The sequence below is a fragment of the Pieris brassicae genome, chromosome 6 (assembly GCF_905147105.1).
Source record: "Pieris brassicae chromosome 6, ilPieBrab1.1, whole genome shotgun sequence".
Classification (NCBI taxonomy): Eukaryota; Metazoa; Arthropoda; class Insecta; order Lepidoptera; family Pieridae; genus Pieris; species Pieris brassicae.
Genome location: NC_059670.1, coordinates 2,489,023 through 2,513,309, shown reverse-complemented (window position 1 = coordinate 2,513,309; position 24,287 = coordinate 2,489,023). Strand labels below are relative to the sequence as shown.

At 33.9% G+C, this 24,287-nt stretch overlaps 4 protein-coding genes across 6 annotated transcripts; 3 read left to right on the top strand and 1 right to left on the bottom strand.

The window, feature by feature from the left end:
- Positions 1–37: 37 nt before the first annotated feature.
- On the bottom strand, positions 38–1,947 carry LOC123710597 (MYCBP-associated protein-like). The gene is made up of 2 exons (XM_045662612.1): positions 1,377–1,947; positions 38–1,283 (listed from the first exon to the last, which is right to left on the bottom strand). The coding sequence occupies exons 1-2, from the start codon at positions 1,877–1,879 to the stop codon at positions 38–40; spliced, it is 1,749 nt and encodes a 582-aa protein (XP_045518568.1). The 5' UTR covers positions 1,880–1,947.
- Positions 1,948–2,153: 206 nt separating this feature from the next.
- Positions 2,154–6,630, top strand: LOC123710738 (carbonic anhydrase 2-like). Its single transcript, XM_045662883.1, has 7 exons — positions 2,154–2,283; positions 2,780–2,992; positions 3,968–4,128; positions 4,774–4,860; positions 5,062–5,289; positions 5,524–5,784; positions 6,491–6,630. The coding sequence occupies exons 1-6, from the start codon at positions 2,253–2,255 to the stop codon at positions 5,776–5,778; spliced, it is 975 nt and encodes a 324-aa protein (XP_045518839.1). The 5' UTR covers positions 2,154–2,252; the 3' UTR covers positions 5,779–5,784; positions 6,491–6,630.
- LOC123710739 (frataxin homolog, mitochondrial) lies at positions 6,222–7,122 on the top strand. The gene is made up of 2 exons (XM_045662884.1): positions 6,222–6,671; positions 6,825–7,122. The coding sequence occupies exons 1-2, from the start codon at positions 6,384–6,386 to the stop codon at positions 7,071–7,073; spliced, it is 537 nt and encodes a 178-aa protein (XP_045518840.1). The 5' UTR covers positions 6,222–6,383; the 3' UTR covers positions 7,074–7,122.
- Positions 7,088–23,665, top strand: LOC123710735. 3 transcript variants are annotated; one of them, XM_045662878.1, is made up of 17 exons: positions 7,088–7,222; positions 7,513–7,646; positions 8,235–8,353; positions 8,816–8,973; positions 9,563–9,740; positions 12,123–12,229; positions 12,682–12,897; positions 14,339–14,536; positions 15,893–16,076; positions 16,717–16,859; positions 17,208–17,327; positions 18,752–18,956; positions 19,308–19,385; positions 20,230–20,438; positions 21,002–21,097; positions 22,658–22,801; positions 23,423–23,665. In XM_045662878.1, the coding sequence occupies exons 1-17, from the start codon at positions 7,148–7,150 to the stop codon at positions 23,609–23,611; spliced, it is 2,553 nt and encodes an 850-aa protein (XP_045518834.1). In that variant the 5' UTR covers positions 7,088–7,147; the 3' UTR covers positions 23,612–23,665. The 3 variants fall into 3 exon arrangements, 2 of the variants coding, with proteins under 2 accessions (XP_045518834.1, XP_045518835.1); XR_006753858.1 differs by lacking the exon at positions 23,423–23,665 and having other exon boundaries at positions 20,230–20,448; positions 22,658–22,681; XM_045662879.1 differs by lacking the exon at positions 22,658–22,801.
- Positions 23,666–24,287: the final 622 nt, after the last annotated feature.

The window sequence follows — 24,287 nt, the reverse complement described above, 5'->3', positions numbered from 1 at the left end:
TTTGACGTTTTCTTGATAAACAAAGACAATAATTATGTTACCATCTACAAAAATCAAATTGTAACCATCTATTTAAATCCAAATTGCTCAAAATTCCTGCACACGTCTCCATTGTAGTTGCAACGTGTTCATACATTTTTACATAGAATATGTTTCGTATTGTGAAATCCATTGGTGAAGCCTCCAAGAAAATATTAGAAACAGTTGTCGTTTCTGACACATCACCTTCCGGTAGATTAAGAATTAATTGCCGAATTCTAAAGTATTCATAATCAAATTTATCTATCAACTGCCCAAGAAGAATGTTGACAGCTCGATATTTTTCCTGCATAAGGTCTTCTTCTTCAAACCAAGGTTTAAGTAAATGAAGGTGGGACTTCCTGAGAAGCTCGTAATATTTCATTCTGTCGTCATATTCTTTTTCTACCATTGCACTTCTCCAGCTTGTTATTGAGAGATCCCATGTCTCATTAGGTAGCATTTCCAAATATAAATCTCTCAGATTTGTAACTTCTGTCTGATGATAGTAACAGACAGGATTTTTCATTATAAACATGTCTTTTTCAAGAAGCAGCTTTTTGTAAGGATAAGCTTCGGGTTTAACACTAACTGCTTTAGTAATGGTATCGTCAATTAAGCTCATAATAATATTTCGTGAGGCAACATGATTGATTTTTCTTTCTAGCTTATTGGCTTTTCTTATCAATCTTTCTAAATTTTCAACCGAATCGCCAGTTAAATTAATGATAAATTTTTCGGGAAGAGTATCAAAAAAACAAACGTTGCTAGTACTTAGCTCCCATATTTCATTGTATATACCAGGTTTGTCTGATATAAACGTAAAACATAATTCTTTTTCTTGGCCGGGATATAAGCTACTTTCATTTTTATTAAAGAAAAATACTTGTTCTAGAGGTTCTTCTGGAATAAATGGAAGCGATCGTTTTATCTTTTTCCAACAGTATTTTATCATTACTGTTCCTGGATTTTTTAGGTAAAGTTTGCACCTGCCAGCCCTATTGATTGGTGTATTAAAATAATATGACCATGTATTACAGGACTCGTGCCATGATTCTTTTTGCATGGCTCTTAGATGAGATATTTTTTGATCATGTATATCTTTGATGAAAAGAGAGTTGTTTATTTTAAGAGCGTAAATAGAACATGTTGCTTCATCTCCTCGAGTTATTACGGTAGAAAGCGTCACTTTTGGCAAAGGCGGTATTTTTGGTGGTGGTAGTTTTGGTTTATTGCCTCTTACTAACAATTCATCTATATCCGGTCTGTAAGAGCCAAAAATTGTTCAAATTAACTTTAAATTTAATAATATTAATTATTTTATAAAATCTATCATAAGTATAAAAAACCTATATAACCTGAATGGGTCGATTTTTTTAATCTGCTCCTTAAGGTCTTGTTCCCTTTTTTCTCGGTATTGCGTGTACTCATGGTCCAAGTTTACGCATGGTTTTCGTTCTGGTACCCCAATAATACCTTTCTCCGTTTCTTGTATGTATTTCGGTACTCCTATATGTTGTATAACACGAGGAAGGCCTTTTTCTTCTTTTGTTCTTTGTATTTCGTACACAGGTTCACAATAGCAACGTTGTTTTAGCCGCTGTGGTTGCTCCCACAAATAACCACGTACTGTCGGTTTTTTCTCGATTTGGGCATGTTCCAGAACGATTTTTCTTTCTTTATCCTCACGTATTTTCTCTAAAATGTTCATAGTGAGGTCGGCTGGTGGTCTATCAGTTTGTTGTGCCAAATGCAGTGTTTCTTCTTTTCTAATTTCTATCCATTTTTCCCATACTAAGAGTTCTCTATCCGGATAAACTTCCATCTCCTTATATTTTGCTTTAGCTTCTTGTTTTTGCATTTTAAAAGAGCAATAGCAATTTTTTTACATTGATCTATAAGTGTCAAATTAAGTCTATTGTAGTTTTTGGTCGTTACGTATGCTTGAAAAATATAATCATTTTGTATCTGTGTCATTTGAACCTTGAATTTGACATTCATAATTAATTGGATTCAGATATCGAATTATTATAACATATTTATTACAAATATAAATTTGTATACTAATTGTATTAATCTCCTCAAAAAGTAAATGTTAGATAAACGTGTTTGTCATCTCAAAGTCACATCAGTATATTGTGACAGTATGTGACGTTATTTTTTCGATTTGAAAACTTGTAAACAAAAAAAATTGTGTATTAATTTCGACTTTAAATTATTATGTCATACTTATAATGTTAAAAGCCGCGGCAGTCGCCCAAACAGGTACTATAAAAACAGAATTTAGTTACGTTTTAAAATTGTAACATTTATTTGTAGTAGGATTATTATACCTACCACAATAAGGCGTTAGATATGGTAAAAATGTTTTAATATTCCAACCAAAACCAAGGAATACAATTCTAAGAAAAAACAAGTAGTTTGTAAATGGCTTAGAACAATTTTCATTTATATTAGGTATACATATACTACATACATTCGCTTGTAAAACAAATCAGACTCGTGACAATCACTCGTATTAAATTCCATTTAAATATGATTTTGACACTAACCTATACTAATATTATAAAAATTGAAGTTTAATATTTCGTACGTTTGTAACGAATAAACATAAAAAGTACTGGTCTGATTTCATTAATATTTCCACCGTTTAAACGGTTACATTATTCATATTTTTTAAAATAGATATTCAAATATCCATAGGATAGGTTGCATGTGAATAATAATATTAGTGCAAGCATATTAAGTATTTTCATTATAGAGGAGGAGGAAGCACCTAAGGAAGAAGTTAAAAATGTACCTCAATATGGCAGTGTAGCTTGGATTGACTACTTGAGTGAAACAGAAGGACACCTACCGACACCGATCAATGTATCTATTGCAGCATCATTATGCTACCCGTGTCCGGAACTTAAGTGGTACAATTTTGATGTCTACCCGCATAAAATAAAATTGACAAATACTGGATACACAGGTTAATAGTGCACTATTTCTAATTCTTGGGCCAATTAAATGCTGCGCGACTCTGAGGTCGACCCTTATGTACCCTACAGATATTCTATATGCGCATGGGTGGATCGTGATTTTGTGGGGCTCTGGGATATGGGGAAGTCCCCCGTAATAGACGCACACGCGAAAAACATACACCGACCGAAAACAAGCGACGAGGAATTCCAAGTTCGGTTTGATAAACACGCATCGCAAATGGGTTGATTCATCACAGGGATTCCAACCTAATGATTAGATTTTTTAAATTGTAGATATTTTTTAATATCTACTGCAGCCCAAAAAGCCTTAAGCCTTAAGTAGATCCATTCCTGTACATGCGCAGTTATTTCTTCTTTTAGCGTAGGAAAGCGTCAAACAAAATAAAAAATATTATAATAATGGCACTCATAACGCTTTAGGTAGGTACATCGTACCACGCTGCATTTTTCCGCATTTTTCAATTTTCTATACCGACAAGCTTATCCCTCAATTTATTTTACCCTTAAATCCTCGACTTCACACATCCTATCTTACCTTTTTCACAGAAGTGACAGGCTTTTTAGGAGATTAAAAGAACGTTGTCTCTTCAAAGGTCAAATACCTTGCCTTCTACCGACTGAAGTATATGTATTCACATTTCAATTGTTTTTTTTATTTACACGGAAAAAAGTAGCAGGCGTTACTACATACATTTTTTTTAATGTTCACCCTATTTATAAATTTTATCTTTGGCCGTACGACCAAATGTTAATAGAAACTATCTATGTATATGATTTAAATAAATATCGCGTCGGGGCGAAATTCGAAATTAACACCCTTAGCTACTAGGATAATATTTAAGTGCCTTTAATTAAACACATACCAATAAAGGATACCCAGGTTTCGACGTCAAAATTAATTAAATCTATACAATTGTAATTCGAACTGAACATATTTTAAACTGGCTGTAGTTAATTTTTAGTAATACTTGGGGCAAAATGGCGGACAGAACGTCCATATTTGGAGGGAGGACCGTTTTTAGAAAAGCATGTACTGTCACAAGTCCATTTTCACTGGGGTAAAAATATGATGGAAGGCAGTGAGCATACAGTCGATAAAAGGCGATATCCTGGTGAAATGCAGGTTTTATTTATTAGTTGTACTTAATAGATTTTTTACAGAAATAAGTTTTTAATAAGTGAAATGTCAAATTTCATACTAGAAATAACCACATTTAGGTACTTTATGTCCAAAAATTTGGTAATTCACGCGTTATACTTGCGTTGCCTACACCTTTCCTGTTTATTTCTATTCAAAAATACAATGGCATTTTGTGATATTGAAACTAACATGGGTACTCGAACATTACAATTTTATTTAATACATTAAGTTAAACGGTTATTCATACTATTACTTAAGTTATTTAGATCGTAAAAAATATTAATATTATTAGTAGATATCATACAATAAAATTACAGGACATATTTACAATACAAAGGCGATAATTACAATACATTTTAAATAAGTTTTAAAATATTTGTCAGAATAATTAATATTTTTTTTTTTTATCTACAAAAATCTGTTATAGTAACAATTGTTTTTTTTATGTATTATAAAGTGTATAAATGACTCTCACCTACTAAATACTGTAGGAAGTAATACGAAACAAGGTGGATTTTTTTCTAATAAAATAAACTTCAGCGAATCAATATTTAAATTTAGTAAACGCAGTAGGATTAACTATTTATTTTTAGTGACAACCGCTGAATCAACCTTTAACTTTTATAGGTGACATTTTTTAAAGCGGATTATATGACACAAGAAGAAGCATTACGCCACAATGACGGAGTCGTTATGGTGTGTTATATAATCAAAGTACGTGAAAAATTTAACAAAAGTTTTACTTAATTAGCGTATGATAATTCGTTTTGCATTTGTTTGTATTGTGTCATTAATATTAAAGGGTAATTTTCTTTTCAATATACGAAACTTCCTTTTGTTCTCTATGGTCGTAACTTCCTTAAAAGTAACGTAACATTCGTCTACGTTTTCCGGTAAAGTCCTTGTATTTCGTAGTACGGAGTGAACCCTGACGAGCGTCTAAGTTGGATAATTGAAGGACTTCCAAGGATTCAAGAAGCACAAACACATACACGAGTTGGCCCGTATCCTATGTCCCGACTGTTGCCAATGTTCTATGAAGATTACTTCCTCTATTGGGGAGGTTTAGATACAGTGCGGGGTGAAAACTATGTCGTTAGATGGCTTGTACCGCGCAAATCATTGTTTGCTTCTTTTGATCAAGTGAGGACGAAATACTTAGTTTTTCACGAATTGATAAGCTCTTTTTATAGTCCGTATCATCGTAGTATCATATTAATCTTAAACTATAGAACATTTAAATCCAGAAGAAACGTTAGTACACAGACTATACATAATAATAATATGATATTTACTGTGAGATAATTATCCTGTGAGTGAAATTATAAAGAGAAATTAATTATATCTGGCCAATAATTAAGACGTAATATTTCTCAGATGAAAGCATTCCGAAAATTATGGAACCCTTGGGATGAACCCAATCTTTGTAACTTTAGACAATTGCAAGATCGCCAAGATAGACAAATTTTATTTATTAGCCCACATTGGAATTTGTACAACTCTTTACTACCAACACCAAGAATACCCGAAGAATCGATATCAGTACTATCGTCAAATTATCAAAAAAATCATTGGATGTTACCGCCTCAAAATGCCTACATGTTACCAAAGGAAGAGGCTACTGAACAATAAGACACCGTAAGTCAATTATTTTATTTTATAAATATTTGACTGTAGATCATGAGATCTTGGGTTTAAATCTTAGTTGGGAAGGTCGATAATCCAGAAGGTTAACAAAAAAGTTAAAGTTAGAGTTATAAGTTAAGAAGTTGGTAGTATTTGAAGGATCTCTTAGTCTTAGATAAAGATAATGCTTTTGATTAAGATTTTGATTTGATATAATATATATATATATATATTGTAATACACATTTTATATTTTATTATGGTTCATTTTTTTTCGAAATTATGGTATTGGGTATATGTATTGTTATTATAGTATTGTGAAAAGTCTTCATATACACTAAATGATTATCCATTTTAAGTAATAAAATATAATCTATGTTAGGAAGATTGTATACATCAACTTGACAGATATCAAAATTACAAATGTCAAATGTCCCCTAAATCTAAAATCATAATTTTACACTGCCATTACTGCCGTATGCTGAGACTATGAAGGGAAATGACAATGACAAAAACAACAAAAATCAGCTGCAACCTTAGAAACTAGAAAACTAATTCCTGATGAATTGAATCAGAAACACTTGGAGACCAATAACAAAGTAACAAAAGAAAATGTTCCGAAATATTCTTCGTACCAGTCGCTGGCTGGTGCAGAAAAGAATCAATATTTCACCAACTATATTTCGTCGCTATCCGATGATCAAAGTTTTTCATTCTAGTTATTGTATAGCATCAAACCGTCAGTTTTCATCAAATCCTAGTAATATCGAAACTTCTGATCATATTGAACAATCAGTATTTGAAGAAATCTGTACCGAAACTTTAGAATCGCTGTGCGAATATTTTGAAGAAATTATTGACCAAAACACCAATCTAAAAGTAGCTGACGTAACGTTTAGTGTAAGTACCTTATTTCATTAAATTTATATACTTTGATTTTATCGAAACATCACAAATTGACTACACTCTTAGTAATACAATGTTGTAAATTACTAGATTGGCACTAAGAATATTATAAGTATTAAGTTTTGAGAAGTTCTTTTCTGTTTTTAGGATGGTGTACTCACGGTTAACCTAGGACCAACTCATGGAACATATGTTATAAACAGGCAAACACCTAACAAGCAGATTTGGCTCAGTTCTCCTATTTCTGGACCAAAACGTTATGATCTCGTTTTGAAAAATGGAGGCTATTGGATTTACAAGCATGATGGTGTACCACTACATCGCTTACTACAAGAAGAAATCTCAAAAATTATAGAAAATGTTGATTTTAAATCATGTAATCATAGCCTACTATAATTGATTGTTTATGAAAGGATAATAAGTAATATAGATAGGAATTTTGACATATTTTGTTTTATTTAATTGCCAAAATGGAAGTTATTGAAGATGGCAATATTATGGATCGGATCCCTATTTTGTTGCAAAGGGACTTGGAGTATTATCAGGCGAGTGAAGTTGAATTAGAACTTTATTTAATCTCTTTTGCCTGTTCATTAAAATGTATTTAGTTTTGCACACATTAAAGATATTTTTTTTGTTTTTGATTCTTTGTGTATGAATTGTAAGTAACATTCTAATTCTTAAGCTTTGGGTGAGTACTTTGAATAAACTAAAATTAAATGAATACAAAATTAGAATATAGTTTGTTGTTATTTGTTTCTTTTTAACTTACATTACATGTAAACATAATATTGGTAAAATAAGATACTTGAAGTGATTTATGTTATAATTTCAGAATAATCAAACTGTCTTATCTGAAAAGATCTGTAGCGGAGTTGTTGGAGGGCGGCTAGATTTTCCAAGGAGTGCTTCATTTGCTGCTGTGAAAATTGTTCTTTGGCTTGAAGAGGAATTCTCGGTTGCTTTTAAGTATGTATATTATCTTGTTTGTTAGAATTTTAACTGCCTAGAAGAGAAGTATTTATTACACACAGTCTTATATATATTATGTTTCCTTGATATTGTTAAAATTAATTTGATTTCTCCAAACTTAGCTAGTTATTGCAAAAAAACATTATTTAAGTAAAAGTTAATTAAACATTCATTAAATTTTAATTAAATAAGAATATCATCAAAATGTTTACTTGTATATCTAAATTAATAATATAATACATCACAGACTTTTGCATATGAAATCTTAAAGATCTATAGATTTTGGTTTTAGTATTAATCTAACATTTGTAAATCTACACCAAGAGTATCACTTTTTTTTAAATTTAATATGAATCAGAAAAAGTTATTACTTGTTATATTTAGTCAGCATACCTATATATTATAAGTTATATTGCATCTATGACATATTGAAACCTTTAATATACTTGTACACCGCATGGCATATTATCAATCTTTACCTATGCCTAGAATGTTACTTAAACATAGTTTCAAGGGAAAGAAGATCTATTGAGTTGTTTAAGAGAAATATAGACCCCATAAAAAAATATTGTTATTTTTTTTCAGACAAGGCTCAGGCATGTTCGTGACATTAGAGGATGATAATATAGAGGGAGGTGTGGCTAAAACATCAGATCCCGATAAATTTGTTCATCTAGCCGTCAAGTCAAGTGATTCTCTGTTAGGTAAATATTACCAAAGACGTAACCATTAATTTAAATTTTTAAGATCATGTGGTTTAACAGTGTTGGATTACCTACAAGAATAAGAATTGTTTATGAAATAATTAATAGATCAACACTAATTTCTTTTGCTAGATCAATCTGTTTCTCTGGCAGAATGCCAAATAATTGTACTTGGAACGATTTTATGTAAAATAATGATCGAGTGGGAAGTAAAAGGCTTTGTATTTTTTTTATAACCAAGTAGGCAAGTGGCACTTTGAAGTAAATGCTAACCGCCGCTCATGGACCAGATGTCCACCACCACATAATTACCAGGAGGTTTTGTGAACATATAAGGGAACCTTCATAAAAATCATCAAGTGTCGGGCACAGAAGGCCGATCACCCTATTAAAAAAAATATCACGAATCAGATATCTATCTGTTCCTAAGACAGGGTTGTATGCTACAATTTTTTTTATTAGAACACCTCCATATGCTGGCCCAAGAAGCACTGGACCATGCTGATTTACCTGTTCTAACTGCGACCTTGGGTGCTGCCGCTTTGCTTAAGAACAGTCTGTACTGTTATTTGCAGCACATTGAAGATACAGGTCTTGCTGAAATGCAATCTATCATGCAGGTACAAGAAGCATTTGAAAAAATAAAATATGATGTGGAGTTTGAGAAACAATCCAACCTATTTTTAAAAGAGTTCAAAGAGCAAAATCTCTAACATTCTAATGTCTAGTATTGCTGATATATTGGAAACCTTGAATGCATAAGCATTTTAAACAGATTCCATTTATTTTTATCAATTTTTTGTAGTTTTGTTGGAATTAGGTAATATTATTTTTATTTTCGTCTACTCATTTCCGGGAGGCATAAATTCATACTGAGGCGATTCTTTTTGAAAGTCCATTTAATTTTTCTAAATTATTTATGCATCAGATTTCCTGTGAAAGAATTATTTTGATGTTTTTGCTGCTTTTTAATATTACATTTCATTAGGAAATCTAGTTTCAATTTAAATCACTTAACATTGTTAAAAAACCGGTTAAGCTTTTAACAATAATTGTAATTAAATAATCTTAATAATAACTGACGGAAATTTAAACTTTTAATGTTAATAATTTTATTCAATTTCGTGTTTAGCAGTTTAAGAAGCTTATTCTAATAACACAAATATGAAATGTGATATCGAAAAATAACCATCAAATATTAATTTTCAGTCCTGTTACAAAAGATACGTAACAATGTCTGAAGCAGTTGGTGAAAGAGTTTTAGACTTGCACAATAGAGTTTTGTCATTGTACATACTCCAAGACTCAGGCGGTCGGCCCATAGATTTGCAAAGGCCTATACAGGCTGGCACGCCCTCGGTGAACGGTTGGTGGCTTTATATGAACGGTAAGTTAATTGTAGAACTTGAAACTGATCGATTTTAATAAAGTCTCATTTTTAGATTGCTATACCATTCATTTCAATTTCTTCTTTATTTAAAATATAGAAAATGATTTTTTTAATGTAATAGCAGGCAAACGGGCAAGAGGCTCACGTGATGTGAAGCGATACCGCTGCCCATGGACACTCACATTGCCAGAAGGCTCGCAAGTGTGTTGCCGGCCTTTCAAGAATTGGCACACTCTTTTCTTGAAGGACCCTAAGTCGAATTGGTTCGGAAATACTTCAGTGGGCAGCTGGTTCCACATAGTGGTGGTGCGCGGCAAAAACTGCCTTAGAAAACGCTCAGTTGTGGAACGACGGACGTCGAGGTGATACGGATGGTATTTTGTATTTTGCCTTGACGTCCGATAATGAAACTCAGCTGCGGGTATTAGACCGAACAACTCTTCTGAACACTCCCCATGGTAAATGCGGTAGAAGATGCAGAGGGACCCAACATCTCTACGCAACGCCAAGGGATCAAGCCGCACGGAAAGTGATTGGTCGTCGACGATTCGAACCGCTCTTCGTTGAATACGGTCTAGTGGAAGGAGCTGGTACTGGGGAGCTCCCGCCCAGAGGTGAGAACAGTATTCTATGTGGGGCCGAATTTGCGCTTTATAGAGTTGCAAGCGGTGGCCCGGAGTGAAGTACCGTCTCGCCTTGCTGAGCACACCAAGCTTTTTGGAGGCTAATTTAGCCTTTCCTTCCAAATGACCGCGAAACTGAACGTCGTTCGATATGTCAACGCCAAGTATTCCGATGCTGGCTGTGGCTTCAAGAAGAGTGTTTTCGAAAAGAGGAGTAGCGACAAAGGGTATTTTTTTCGCGGAAAACGCGCATACTTGTGTCTTCTTGGGGTTAAATTGGACTAGATTTAGTCTACCCCAGTCCGAGACTCCACGTAAAAGAGTTTCGACTTCAGACACAAATTTGTTCCGGCACTCATCAACAACAGCCCGAGAAATACCTGCCCGGCCCGTGTAAAAAGTATCCCCAGTGCTGTCGTCCGCATAGCAATGAAGGTTGCTAAGTTGCAACATATCATTAATATGCAGAATAAACAGGGTCGGGGATAGGACACAGCCTTGTGGGACACCAGTATTGACGGGTTTAAGGTCGGAGCATGCTCCGTCGATGACGACCTTAATGCTCCGATCAGCGAGAAAGCTGGAAATCCAGTTGCATAATTTCTCGGGGAGCCCATAGGCTGGAAGCTTCGAGAGCAGTGCTCTATGCCACACCCGATCGAAGGCTTTCGCTATGTCCAAACTTACCGCCAGCGCCTCCCCCTTGGATTCAATTGCCTCTCACCCACCTATGTGTAAGGTATACAAGGAGGTCACCAGTTGAGCGACCACGACGAAAGCCGTACTGAGAATCGCTAATCAGCTGGCTGCCCTCTAGATACCTCAAGAGCTGGCCGTTAATAATGGTTTCCATTATTTTGGAGAACAAGGAGGTTATTGCTCCTTTTTAGGGATCGGATGTATCAAAGCTGTCTTCCAGCACTTCGGAACAGTACTTCAATTTGTATCGTGACATAATTTTATTCACATTTTTTTAAATTTTTTATTAATAATTAAGAAAACACTTTTTAAACGGATTGAAGCTATGTATTATTATTATAAACTTATAATTATTTACATAATTTTAAATTTAACCGTCACCGTGACCACTCACGCTGTAAAGCACGCGAAACGTCGGAAATATTTAAGAAATTTAAACTTGATGTAAATAATTAAAAGTTTATAATAATAATACATAGCTTCAATCCGTTTTAAAAGTGTTTTCTTAATGTGTAAAAGCTATGTTAACAAAAGACAATACTATTATTTATAATTCTGTGCATATAAATTTGATATTGTGTTTGTGTCTATCTTTGTATATCTTTATTGTGTCTATGTAATAACCAAAAAAAAACAGTGGCACAATAATCTTTTATATCGGCGCCTCAGAATTCTGGGTGTATGCAGGGCCGGATCTATTAAAAAAAATAATATCTGAAATTAAAAAATCCAATTTCTTCCCCGTAATTTCACGGCAAATTCAGGCCCCAAAATTCAGCCCCACAAATTCACGATCCGCCCTTGGGTTAAGGCTTGCCGAGTTCCTCACGTTGTGTTTCACCGTTCAAGCGAGTGTTATATACGCACGTAGACAGAAAGGCCTTCAGTCACCGTGACCACGCACGCTGTAAAGCACGCGAAACGTCGGAAATATTTAAGTTTAAAATTATGTAAATAATTAAAAGTTTATAATAATACAAATATCTTTAATCCGGTTAAAAAATTGTTTTCTTTCAAGGCCCATGAAACTAATCAGTAATAAATGTTAATTTTTCAGGCAGTCGAAAAGATCTATGGGATACGGTACCACCGCGTATGGCTCAGAGAATATTCGCCGGGATGTTGAATGAGACACTCACTATACTCACAGTACGATACTGTCAGGTATTTGAAGTATTTGGTTTAATAGAAAGATAAATTATGGTGTTGTAGTGGTGGCAGTATCTTTAATTTGAACTTTGTTCAGATTGTACCACCATAATATTTTTGTACAATATTCTTGCATTCTTTGGTTTCCTCGCGAACTTATACTTGACATACCGCTTCTCAGTCATTGTATTCATTACAATTATTTTTCTATATATTTTATTTATATTAGGTAAAATATTTTGTATGCCATCTAATTGATGACAGCTTCAAAACGTCATGTTTTATCTGTACAAAAGTTTTATCTGTCAAAATCCCATAAAGATACTTAGTAAAAAAAAAAACAATAAAAGTAAAGAAATTTGACTAACTGAGAAAACATATGGCATAAACGTCACTCGTTGAATTCGTTAAATATTTAATAAAGTGCTAATGTTAACGTCATCGTTATATATAATTAATTTTTTTAGACCAGCACAGACCACATACAGCTACTCGTTAATGACATAGTGAATATATTGCTGTGCACAGCGCAATTGTTACCTTGTATATGCGCGTGTGGTTCAGACTTGGTTGGCTTACAAAAGTCCATACAGAGCCGTGACGTCAGAGACGTTCACGCCAAGTGCAATGAACTGTTCAAATGTATGGCTTTTAGAGGGGCCGAATTGCACTTTTTACATCAGGTAAATTAAATAATAAAAAAAATTTTTTTTAAAAAGTTAAAAAAGTTTTTTTTTACGTTTAGGCAAACGGACAAGAGGCTGATATCGCCGCCCATGTATACTTACATTCGCAGAAGGCTCGCAAGTGCGTTGCCGTTGTAAATGAGCAATTTCGGCCTATTGATTTGAGCGTTAGAAATTCGCCCCTGAAGGTTCAAACCCCGGCTTTGACCAATGGACTTTATATGTACACATTGATGAAGGAAAACATAACGCCTCCTGCCTTTACTGGACTACGCTGATTCTTGCTCCTCCGATCTAAACGTGGAACTAAATAGACTGGATCGTCTCCAAAGTTTCTGTATTCGATTTATATTCGGTCTAAGAAAGTATGACTGCGTATCTCTCCGTTCCGTAAGCGGCTGGGCTGGTTACCGATTCGTCAGCGACGTGATAATCATGCTCTCCATCTCCTATATTCCATCCTGTTCAACCCTAAAAGTAGGAAGGAGTCCAATCTCAAAAATGATTTCAAATTTTTGGGAGCCCATAACTATAGCTTACGTTCTTCCGGAAACTTATACCCTTGAAATCCCATCTCATAACTACATAACTCCTCCATTCTTGGCGATTCCTTTAAGGTCTCTGCAGTTAGGCTATGGAATTCTCTTCCCGTCCCTAATCACTTAGCTCCTTCTCTATCTTCCTTTAAATTTCTTCTGTACAAACATTACCTGTCCACATCATATCCCTAACTTTCTTTCCAACTACTAACTGTCGTGAGACTTATCTTAAATTATCGTGATTGATGTGTCTTTTTTATTTTTATTTTAAATGTATTTTTTTAGTTTAGTTTGTTTTTTTTTGTTTCCTGTTTAGTTTTGTCTTAATAACTGTGTATAACAATGTATTTTTGGACTTCTTGCCTACCTTATGTAATTTAATACCTTTTTTTTACTACCAGTGGTTGCCTGGAAGAGATCGCTCGAAAGCGATAAGGCCGCCAGTTGCCCTCCTTTTGATTTAATTCTGTTCAATTTTTTTATATTGTAATGTAGCCGCATGCCTTACACCGAAAGGTTGATGATGTGTATCACGCAAAGGGCCGATATTTGCCTATTAGAAAAAAATAATCACGAAACAGATATAGAAATACATAATCTTTTGTCTGTCATCTGTCATCTGTCAAATTGTGCTGACACTGTGTTGAAAGGAGACAGATGTACAATTGACAGTGCAATTAAACTGATTTTGTCGAGGGTAGAATTCATAGTGAATAAGCGTCATTGATCTCGTATGTCATAAACGTATTGGATTTGACAAACAGGAGTCATACTTAGCGCTAAGTTTCGGTTCTGAATGTAACCTATGAAAACAATTACCTTGCTTTCATTTGGCATTCTAACAATAAGAGAGCTGTCAAAAACTCCATACAGTTGAGATATAATTGTTGTTTTTTCAGGCGTTCAAAGAGAAGGAAGACAAAACGATATCAAAGGAATGTCCCTACCCATGGTTTACGTTTGTGAGTCCCAATTTGTTTGATGGTTTCGATGACGTCACGACGCATACGCAGGATTTACCGAATAAAACTGCTATTGGTTTGGAGCTTATTGTATTACTGGCTCAACCACAGCCATCCTGGAATTTGCTTGTTAAGGTAAAATATCTACTTATAAACTAAATTAAGTATGCTTTTAAATGTTTATAATTAAAGTTTTAAATCTACGTAATGTTACTGATTACTTAGGCAGGTAAAGATATTTGTGATTTTTTTTTAATTCGTTCCGTGTCTATGATAATTAATAAAGTTTATGGCTGGCATATTTAGCATGTCAAATGGGTGAACGAAACATCTACCTATAAATTTACTTAGTGAATTTGATTTAAAAAAATGATATTAAGAGTTTAAGTAGAAGGTAGTACAGTAAGCCAAGATCGCAATTAAAAAAAAATGTGTTCGTCTCGGGACGTCCGACAGAAGAGATAGAAGAGAGAGAAGAGACAACTTAAACTAAGTTGAACTTTTTAATTCTGTAATGGATCCGAGGATCATCTTCTGTTTGATTCATAATAATTTATTTTATAATAACTTTCAAATACGGTGATAGTTTAAGATTATATGCTCACTGTCGACAGTAAATGTCTAATAATAATAATAATTAAGCCTCATTTATTCCTTGAAAATGTACAAAACACACTAATGTAAACACACACATGAAATATATATGTATATATATATATTCTATTTTTTTTCAAGGTCCTCTTATTGAGTATAGGCCTCCTCCAATTGGCTCCATCTCTCTCTGTTTTGAGCATTTTTTTTCTTTTTTTTGTCATTTTTTTTCTAAGTAAATGTAAAGTAAATGTCTATCGCACTCTAAAGATTGAGTAGAGAGAGGGGAAAGCATGTCTGAAATACGGCTAGACCTACGAGTTAGTGTGAGAGAAGAGAATCCTGTCTACCGCTGCCGTATGCGTGTGAAAGGGACGCTAGACAGAATGGCATCGTAACGCGTTACGTAACGAAGCGGTTTACCCTCCAATAAAAAAATATCGCTTCAAACAAATGCAGTTGATAGATTTGTATCTCTTACTGGTCGGATAAAGTTAACAAAAGAATTAAAGGAAGTTTGATACAAGTTCAATCTGTAAAAAAAAAACAAAGATTTTATATTTTTCAATAAAATATTCTTTCGCTCAGTCTCTCAGCGCTATTGAAAGAATGATTCTGGTCTTATAAAGACAAGCAAATTATTTGCTTTATTCCTTAAACTATTCAGAAACGAGACGCGAATTATGACAATATCAAAGTTGAATACGTTTTTGACATATGAGATTATTTGACGCTAAGCCTCGTCTCTGAAATTCACCCTGACATACTTTATAGAGTGACTTTAGTTTGACACGATTCTAATTTGACATTGACAATATACCTATTCATTATTATCTATATCAAAAATTAGACACAATTTTCGCAGATTCGAAATCACATTTTGATTCCATTTTATTCCAGGTGTTAATGATGCGTAACTGTCATTTAGCGAGAATGCTTCTTGTCTCCGCTATACGAAATATGTCTAGTGATAACTCGCGGTGGCCTGCCGATGGCTTGTGGTACGGGGATGGGACTAGACATAGATGTGACGGATTTCTGTGTACAGCTGACGGGTTTTGTACGTTCACAGAAGATAATAAGGGTATGTCAATGTAATACGTCCTTTAACTCGTGTCCGTGGTGATACTAAAAGTTTACTTTATTATTATGAAATTTTGAAATATGTCAAGTGAAGCACAGCGTAATAGTTTCATTTCCTTACAATTTCCTTGTAAACTTGGCGATTAATAACAACAATAAATAACGAATAGTCTTGCCAGTTCCTTTCGCTCTACGCAATTTGCGCGTGCGGCGTTACCTCGCTCTGAGGCGTTCCATTTAAGGCTTGAAGTGCAAGCGAGAGCGCAGAACGAGCGACAAAGAGGCACAATCCGTTGTATTTATGCGTACAAATAAATGTTACTTGATCAATTCAATTGTGATTTCCATTTACATACTCCTCTATACCCATACAAAATATCTATCAAACAAATAAAATTAATTTTTTTTTAAAAAGCAACCAACTTTTTGTTTCAAAGTTTTTAGTTATATATAAAAAAATCGTCTAGAAATATATATGTTAATTAATGGAAGTGATTATATACTGAAGGAGGCACTTTTACGACCGATAATCGTCTGTCTGTCTGTCAAACGATTTCTTTATTAGTCACACTTACAATAAGCCTAAGATTATTTTTGCATGATCGCTGTGATATTTCACATTTGTCACTGCTATTTTTCAGATGGCGAAGAGTATGCTAGAGCCGTGGGCGCTTTGTCTTATATAATAGCGAATATTGGCAGTACTGATGAAGTAAAATCTACTTTATGCTATGCGTTGGAAGTATCTGGGAGAGATTGGGCATCTTGCTTGGATAAACGACAGGTATAGTTTTAAAAAAAACTTCTTAAACGGGTTTTTTTTCATACAAAATGGGAGGACCATCTATAGTCCTGGATACTCATTGCAAGCTTACGAACGAATATTTTCCTTTGCCAACCAATATTAATTTGAAAATATGTGTCATATATACAATTAATTTGTTTTAACAGGCTTTCTTTAACTCATCTAGTTATAAAAATGTGGACTGCATATTTGTTACCATGGTAACCGTGTTTTTTTAGGTAAAAACTACGTGTAGTCCGTGTTTTATAACAGTGTAGCGCTGCGATTAATTTTAAATATAATTTTCTTTATATATTTTAGTTGATGCGTATAACTTTGTTGTTATAGGTATGGTGTGATAGGAGACCTTCGTGGTTGGCTGGAGTAATGGGATTAGTTGGCACAGCTTTGGAATTTATACCTTGCGTACTTGTTAACGCGATACAGTCTGGTGCCTCTATGTATCAGGTAATGTAATTTAATAATTCAATAAAAGTAGGTGGCCTTATCGCTTTAAATAAAAATAGGTAGAGTAAGCACAACAAGTGCAAATCTACATAGAATATAAAATTACTTAGACAAAACTAACGAAACAAATTAAAGTATTCATATGTTAAAAACGTATCGACTAAAAGTAATCGTGTAGTTTGACCAAAACTATCCTAATAATCCAGTAAACGTGAAAACGTAACATCGTCGTAGGTGTCGTAGGTTCGATCCCAGACTGTGCAGTAATATAATCTATGTGCGCATTAACACAATTGTACGTGGGCAACACTGAAAATGTTTCGAACTGGTCAGTTAGAAACATTGCTAATTAAAACTTTTTTGAATTTCAATTTTAGAACTCTTTGGTAACCTAATGTAGTGTATTGCATTCATTTGTCATTTGTTTTTGTTAATGGCGGCAAATCTAAAACTCTTGTTACTGGTGAAAATGAAACTATCGCGAGAAAATTTTCGTTCAATGAGTTATTATGACTTTCGTTGTGGGCTTACACAACCTCAAAGCTATGATAGGCTGCGATTAGCATTTTTTTAATGAAGCCCCATCTCGTGCCACTATTTACAATTGGTTTAACGAGTTTAAGCGTGGACGTAGCAATCTCAATGATGATCCGCGCGAGGGACGACCTTTAACAGCGCCTACTGAAGATAACATCAGTGCTGTGCGACGCATGATAGAGGAAGTTAAGAGAGTGACCTATAAGCAGATACGGGCAAGCCTAGGCATTGGTATGAGTCGAGTTCAAAAAATATTTCACGAAAATTTAGGCGTCAGGAAGTTTTGTACCAAATGGATTCCCCATACTGTAACCGATGACCAGAAGCACCTTGGCATGAAATGGTGAATATTTGACTATGGCAGGTGTCGAGACAATGAGTCATCCGACATACAGTCCTGACCTGGCGCGCTGTGACTTTCATTTATACCCAAGAACTAAAGATAAAATTCGAGGTATTCGCTTTACGAGCCCTGAAGATGCGGTGAAGGTGTACGAAAATGCCATAGAAGAGACCCGAGACAAGAGTCAGGAAGAATGGGCCCACTGCTTTTCTCAGTGGTTCCATCGAATGCGACGATGTGTGGAGAGGAACGGAGATTACTTCGAAAAACAATAAAAGTATTGGCAACTTTCTACGTTAAGCCGTTTTTCATTTTCTAAACATTTTCAGTGTTTCCTTGATAATAAAGACATTGTAGGGAAACTGATGAAGACAGACCTATAAATCTGGTGTCACAGTCACAGAAGACCGACTTGCCTATAAAAAAAATCACGAAAATTACACAGATCTCTAAAGCTCAGAACAAGGGCTGTGGTGCCTCTGTTTTTTTTTAATAGACTTAAAATAAATAAACAATTTACACACTTTCTTATTTATTTCCACAGACAATGTCCCTTTGCTTAGCCTGCATATCTCGTACTTTGATCTCAATACCGCGTAGTTTCTTAAATACAGCGGAAATGTTGGAAAAATCATTGCCAACAAATTTTCACCCAGTTGGCGGCTCTGTCGTGTTGCAAATGTTGATAACTGTTGTCTACGAAGAGCTTTTGAAGTGGGCTAAGAAAGAGGCTTTGAAGGAAAACGCAGGTGATTGATCAGTTAGTTGTATTTATCGGAACCTTGATAAAACAAAGTTTCAAAACTTTTAAGTATTACGTAAGCAGTATAGTGTATTTGGTTTTCTTATTTGGTGATTACGTAAACAGTAATTATTTATATTTTTACACAAAGACTCTCAGTGGGGGTCTTCCTTGGGAGATACGACCTCAAAATCAAGTTTTAAACAATGAACGTCGTTCTCCGTCAAAGACTGGCAAAACACCTACTAAAATGGGTGTACATAAAAATCTTTTAAGCGTCCCGAGGGCTAGTTTGCTCACTATATAAAAAAAACGGGAATTTTGGAGATTGATTGAGTGAATTATTTTGAAATTTCAGCATCTGGAGATGCAAATAATTCGAACGTACAACACAAAGTCAGGGCGAAACAAGTCAGAATATATTCCATGCATACAAGTGAGTATTTATTTTATTTACTAAGATATTTTTACATTGCATTATACATAATCTCTATCGAAAAACAAGAAACTCTATTCAAATCAAAATATTGGGTTTCATAAAATCCAATCCAAATCAATCCAATCCAAATCAATCCAGTCCAAATCAATCCAATCCAAATCAATCCAATCCAAATCAATCCAATCCAAATCAATCCAATCCAAATCAATCCAATCCAAATCAATCCAATCCAAATCAATCCAATCCAATTCAAATCAATCCAATCCAAATCAATCCAATCCAATCCAATCTAATCCAATACAAAGGTGACGGTCCTACCTCAGTAGGGCCTGTAGGTGTATCCAACAAAGCATCACAAATATTATTTTATCAGTACAAAAAACCGTAACATTTGCGTGTAATTTGCCTATGTCTCACTGTAATCTTAGGCTATTAATTCAACTTAAAATTTTCGACTTGAGTGAGTGGCTCAAAACGACGAACGCGACAATATACCAGGGCTGCCCTGGACCTTTTCATGTTTGTCCAGTGCCTATCCTTGTAGTAATTTATTGGGAAATGTGACATGAAATTTAAGTACTGACATTTGTATACCCATAAATACCAACGGCTGTGCTAATTTGACATTTATGTCATATTAGCGACTAAAACCATTTGGGGCAGTTCTTACAGGCACGCGTTAACAAGGCTCCTGGGTCACTCTTATTTTAACCTCCACTGCAATGGTGGTAAGAGATGTGAAAACCTTTTCCGGTTTTTTTCTCTTCCCATCAAAGAATTTGTCCTAGTATCCCCCTCGTTGTCATATTGTACCCAATAAATTTATTTTTAATATTTCCAGCTATGTCCAGTTCAGTTAGTTTCGACGGAAGTCACAGCAGTCCATCATCAATAGCGTTGGCTGTGGCCGAAGCGCTCTGTTCCATAGACGAGGACGACAAACATACGAACGAGATAGAGAATCTGTACGAGGAAACCAAGAAAAAAATTTCAGTCTCTAACAGTTTTGGCTTGGACGATTTTCCTGAGTTTGCGGAGTTTTTTGAAGAGGTGATTATAAGTGAGGGATAAAGCTTTTTATAAATTGTACAAATAATTAAATGATCCTAATCCTTGGGATTGATTTGCTCCAGTTCAAACAATTTGTGCGATTAAAGAGAGTGGCGTAGAGTTAAGTTGTTAGTTCTTTTCACCCGCTCTACGCCCTTGACTTGCGAACTGGTAGTTAATGTAAATTTACAATTAATTTAACTTCTTTTCTGACGTTCATAAGTTGTTTTGAGTTTGAAATTCAATTAATTTAAAGAAAACACTTTTTACGTGATTGAAGCTATGTATTAACTTATAATACTTTAATTATTCAAAAGATGACGGATTTTTAGTCGATACCAACTCCGGGGAAATAAATACAGATAACACAACTTTCTCTACAGCTGTGACGCTTTTTCGCTTTGACGCACGCTGTAAGGCACGCGAAACGTCCGAAGATAATGTAAAATAATTATAAGTTTATAATAATACATAGCTTCAGTCCGGTAAAAAATGGTTTTCTTTAAATGTCTAAAAGCTATGTTAACAAAAGACAGTTAATTTTTTAAATATATTTTCATTAGGGTAACGTTACTGCATCAAACGCGGAGAGGTTAGACGATGCCGCGGCTCTAACTAGTCAATTGTTGATGACGTCGGCAGGAAGAGATAGCCTTCGGGTAAAACTTTTAACTTTTTTGTTCTTCCTGTCATCCAGTATCAGTTTAGTTAATTTTTTGTTCCTGTTTAGTTTCTTCTTTATAACTAATATATATATATATATATATAAATATATATATATATATATAAATATATATATATATATATATATATATATATATATATATATATATATATATATATATATATATATATATATATATATATATATATATATATATATATATATATATATATTTCAAGCTGACACGGCAAACGTCGTTTCGCCAGGTATATTATTTCTAGGAAACATTTCCATCAATAAAGATATATATAATATAATATAATATAATATAATATAATATAATATAATATAATATAATATAATATAATATAATATAATATAATATAATATATATAATAAAAAATAGGGGTTGATCGTAGAGGTGTGATAAATTAAGGGTTTGTAATGAAACAACGTGACTGAGCGAGTACTAGAAAAGAACAGAACTTTATTTTCTAAAGACAAAAGAAAAAAATCACATAGACAACATTTGATGACACTTTGGTACAAGATGTCGCTAGTAGTAGGTACATCTATATTTTGCTATTTATAATAGTGTTGTATATGTTTTTGTATGCTGTATTATAAAAAATTAAAAACAAAAGAATTGTCTAAAAAATATTTTTTTGGGTTGGACACCCCTTATCACTTAGGGGTTTGAAAGATATATAGTAGCCGATTCTCAGACTTATTGAATATGCATAAAAAAATTCATGAGAATCGGTCGAGCCGTTTCGGAGGAGTATGGGAACGACCATTGTGACACAAGAATGTTATATATTAGATGTATTTTTGCACTTTTTGCCTACCTTATGTAATACATTTTTTTTCCTTTACTCACAGTGGTAGCCTGGAAGAGATCGCTCGAAGGCGATAAGGCCGCCAGTCGCGTTCCTTTTCATTTAATTATGTTCAATTTTTATATTGTAATGTAACGAAATGTTAATAAATAAATTAATAATTTTATCAGTATATAAACACACTAGTCGTTAAAAGGAATTTATTTTTTGCATTTGGTACAGTTTGGTATTAAGTAAATTTTTAAGGACATTCAAGAAAATGTTCAAGTTTATCAGTTTATTACGTTTTTAAAGTCTATATATACCATATATGGGTATATCTGGGCCATTTAAGTATTACGTAAGCACTATAGGGGATGCTTGATTTTCTTATTTGGTGATTACGTCACCAGTTTTTATTTACTTTTGTACACATAATGTGGGTAACACATTGCTTCATAACGAAAAAAAAAATTGTACGTTTATGTACTATTATTTTTGAAAGCTTTGCCTACTTGTGCTGACAAGAGGGGAGGTTAGGGGAGGGGAGATAAATTGCAGCAAATCTGCTTACGTAATACTGAACTGCCTAGATATACCCATATATAGTATATATATACACTTAATTAACGTCAAATTTACCTGTTACAAAACTGTAACATTACAATCATGTAAACATTGTCTCAGTCAAACTTTAATGACGTCATAATGAAAGGTATTAATGTCATCCATTTTAGGTTTTGTATGATCATCTACAAATGCATTCGGAAAGAATTTACAAGGATTTGGGGATTCAAGACGATTGTGACGTTACTATTCCGCTAAACAGAGCGCCATTGCTCTATATAATGTTTCATATTGGGAGGCGGCCTTTCGATCAAGTAAGATATGAAAATTTGATTTACTGGATTCAAATATATTATACATGATGTCCCAATAACAGTATCAAGCAGTGGTCCAAAAATAGAGCACCCTTAGAGGAACCCGAACTACCTCCATTTATGTTCTATTAATATTTTTGTAGTATTTTTTTCTGTGTTTGCTGAGTTGCTGGGTTCTTTCTAGTTTTTAGGTGATTTTTGGGTGTATCTTTAAAAATAATGTATATAAACAATTGTTTCTCTTTTTATTACTATAAATATTAAATATAATACAGCTATTTCACATAAAACCATCTCAAAAAATAAAAAAAATTACAAAAACAACGTAAATTGTTACTTTTAATATTTTTTTAAGAATTTTTTTTTAATTAAAAGGCATTTTAAAAACTTATAAGCCTTTTACCTGGTTAAATTTCATTTGTTTCTCAATATTAATTTTCGTAATAAATAAATAAAAATTGCATTCAATTAATTAAAATAAAATTATATTACAAAAGATTGTGAAGGAAAAAGAAATATTTACGAATTTAGGTTAAGTACCAAAGTTCAATATAAAAAATCTGTTATAGCGCCATCTTGTGGTTGTAAACGTTTTCGAGATTGCTTATAATTGTATTGCAGTACCTCCGTGGAGAGTGGCCAATGCCTTGGAGTAGGCTTGTATCAGCTGCCAAAGCTTGGTCAGGCACAGAGGGCGCTAAAATACATGTGAATCGACGTACGGATATCCGAAATATTAAAAATCAAAAAAATAAACAATTACTTGAACTGTATTCCATATTTAAGGGTAAACCTGAAGGCCTGTTATAAAAATATACAATTATTATTGGGAACGAAAATGTAGTAAATAAACACGTAGTAACAGTCGTTGTTTTATTTTAGTGTTAAATTAACGAATAAACTATTCGTTAATACCATTTAGTAAATATATTTTTGACAATTTCAAGGTGACTTGAATTATCAATGAATAAAGTAATACCGCCGCCCATGGACACTTACATTTTCAGAAGGCTCGCAAGTACGTTGCCGGCCTTTTAAAAATTGGTGCCGTCTTCGGTGCGCAGTCGAATTGGTTCGGAAATACTTCAGTAGGCAGATTTCACATAGTGCGCGGTCAAAACTGCCTTAAGAAACGCTCAGTTGTGGAACGACGGACGTCGAGGTGATGGTATTGTGTGCGCTGCCTTGACGTCCAGTGATTAAACTCAGCTGCAGGTTCGAACCACTCCTCTGAACTCTATCCATGGTAAATGCGGTAGAAGATGCAAAGAGTCCCCATATCTCTACACAACGCCAAGGTATCAAGCAGCAAGGTAAGTGACTGTATGTTGGCGGTTGGTATTTGCTCTTCGTTGAATACAGTCAAGCGCAAGAAGCTGGTACTTAGGAGCTCCAGCCCATAGGTGAGAACAGTACTCCGAATTTGCAGTATTTGGTTTTTACAGTATATGGAAACAACGCCAATATAAAGTTAGCTACAGCTAAG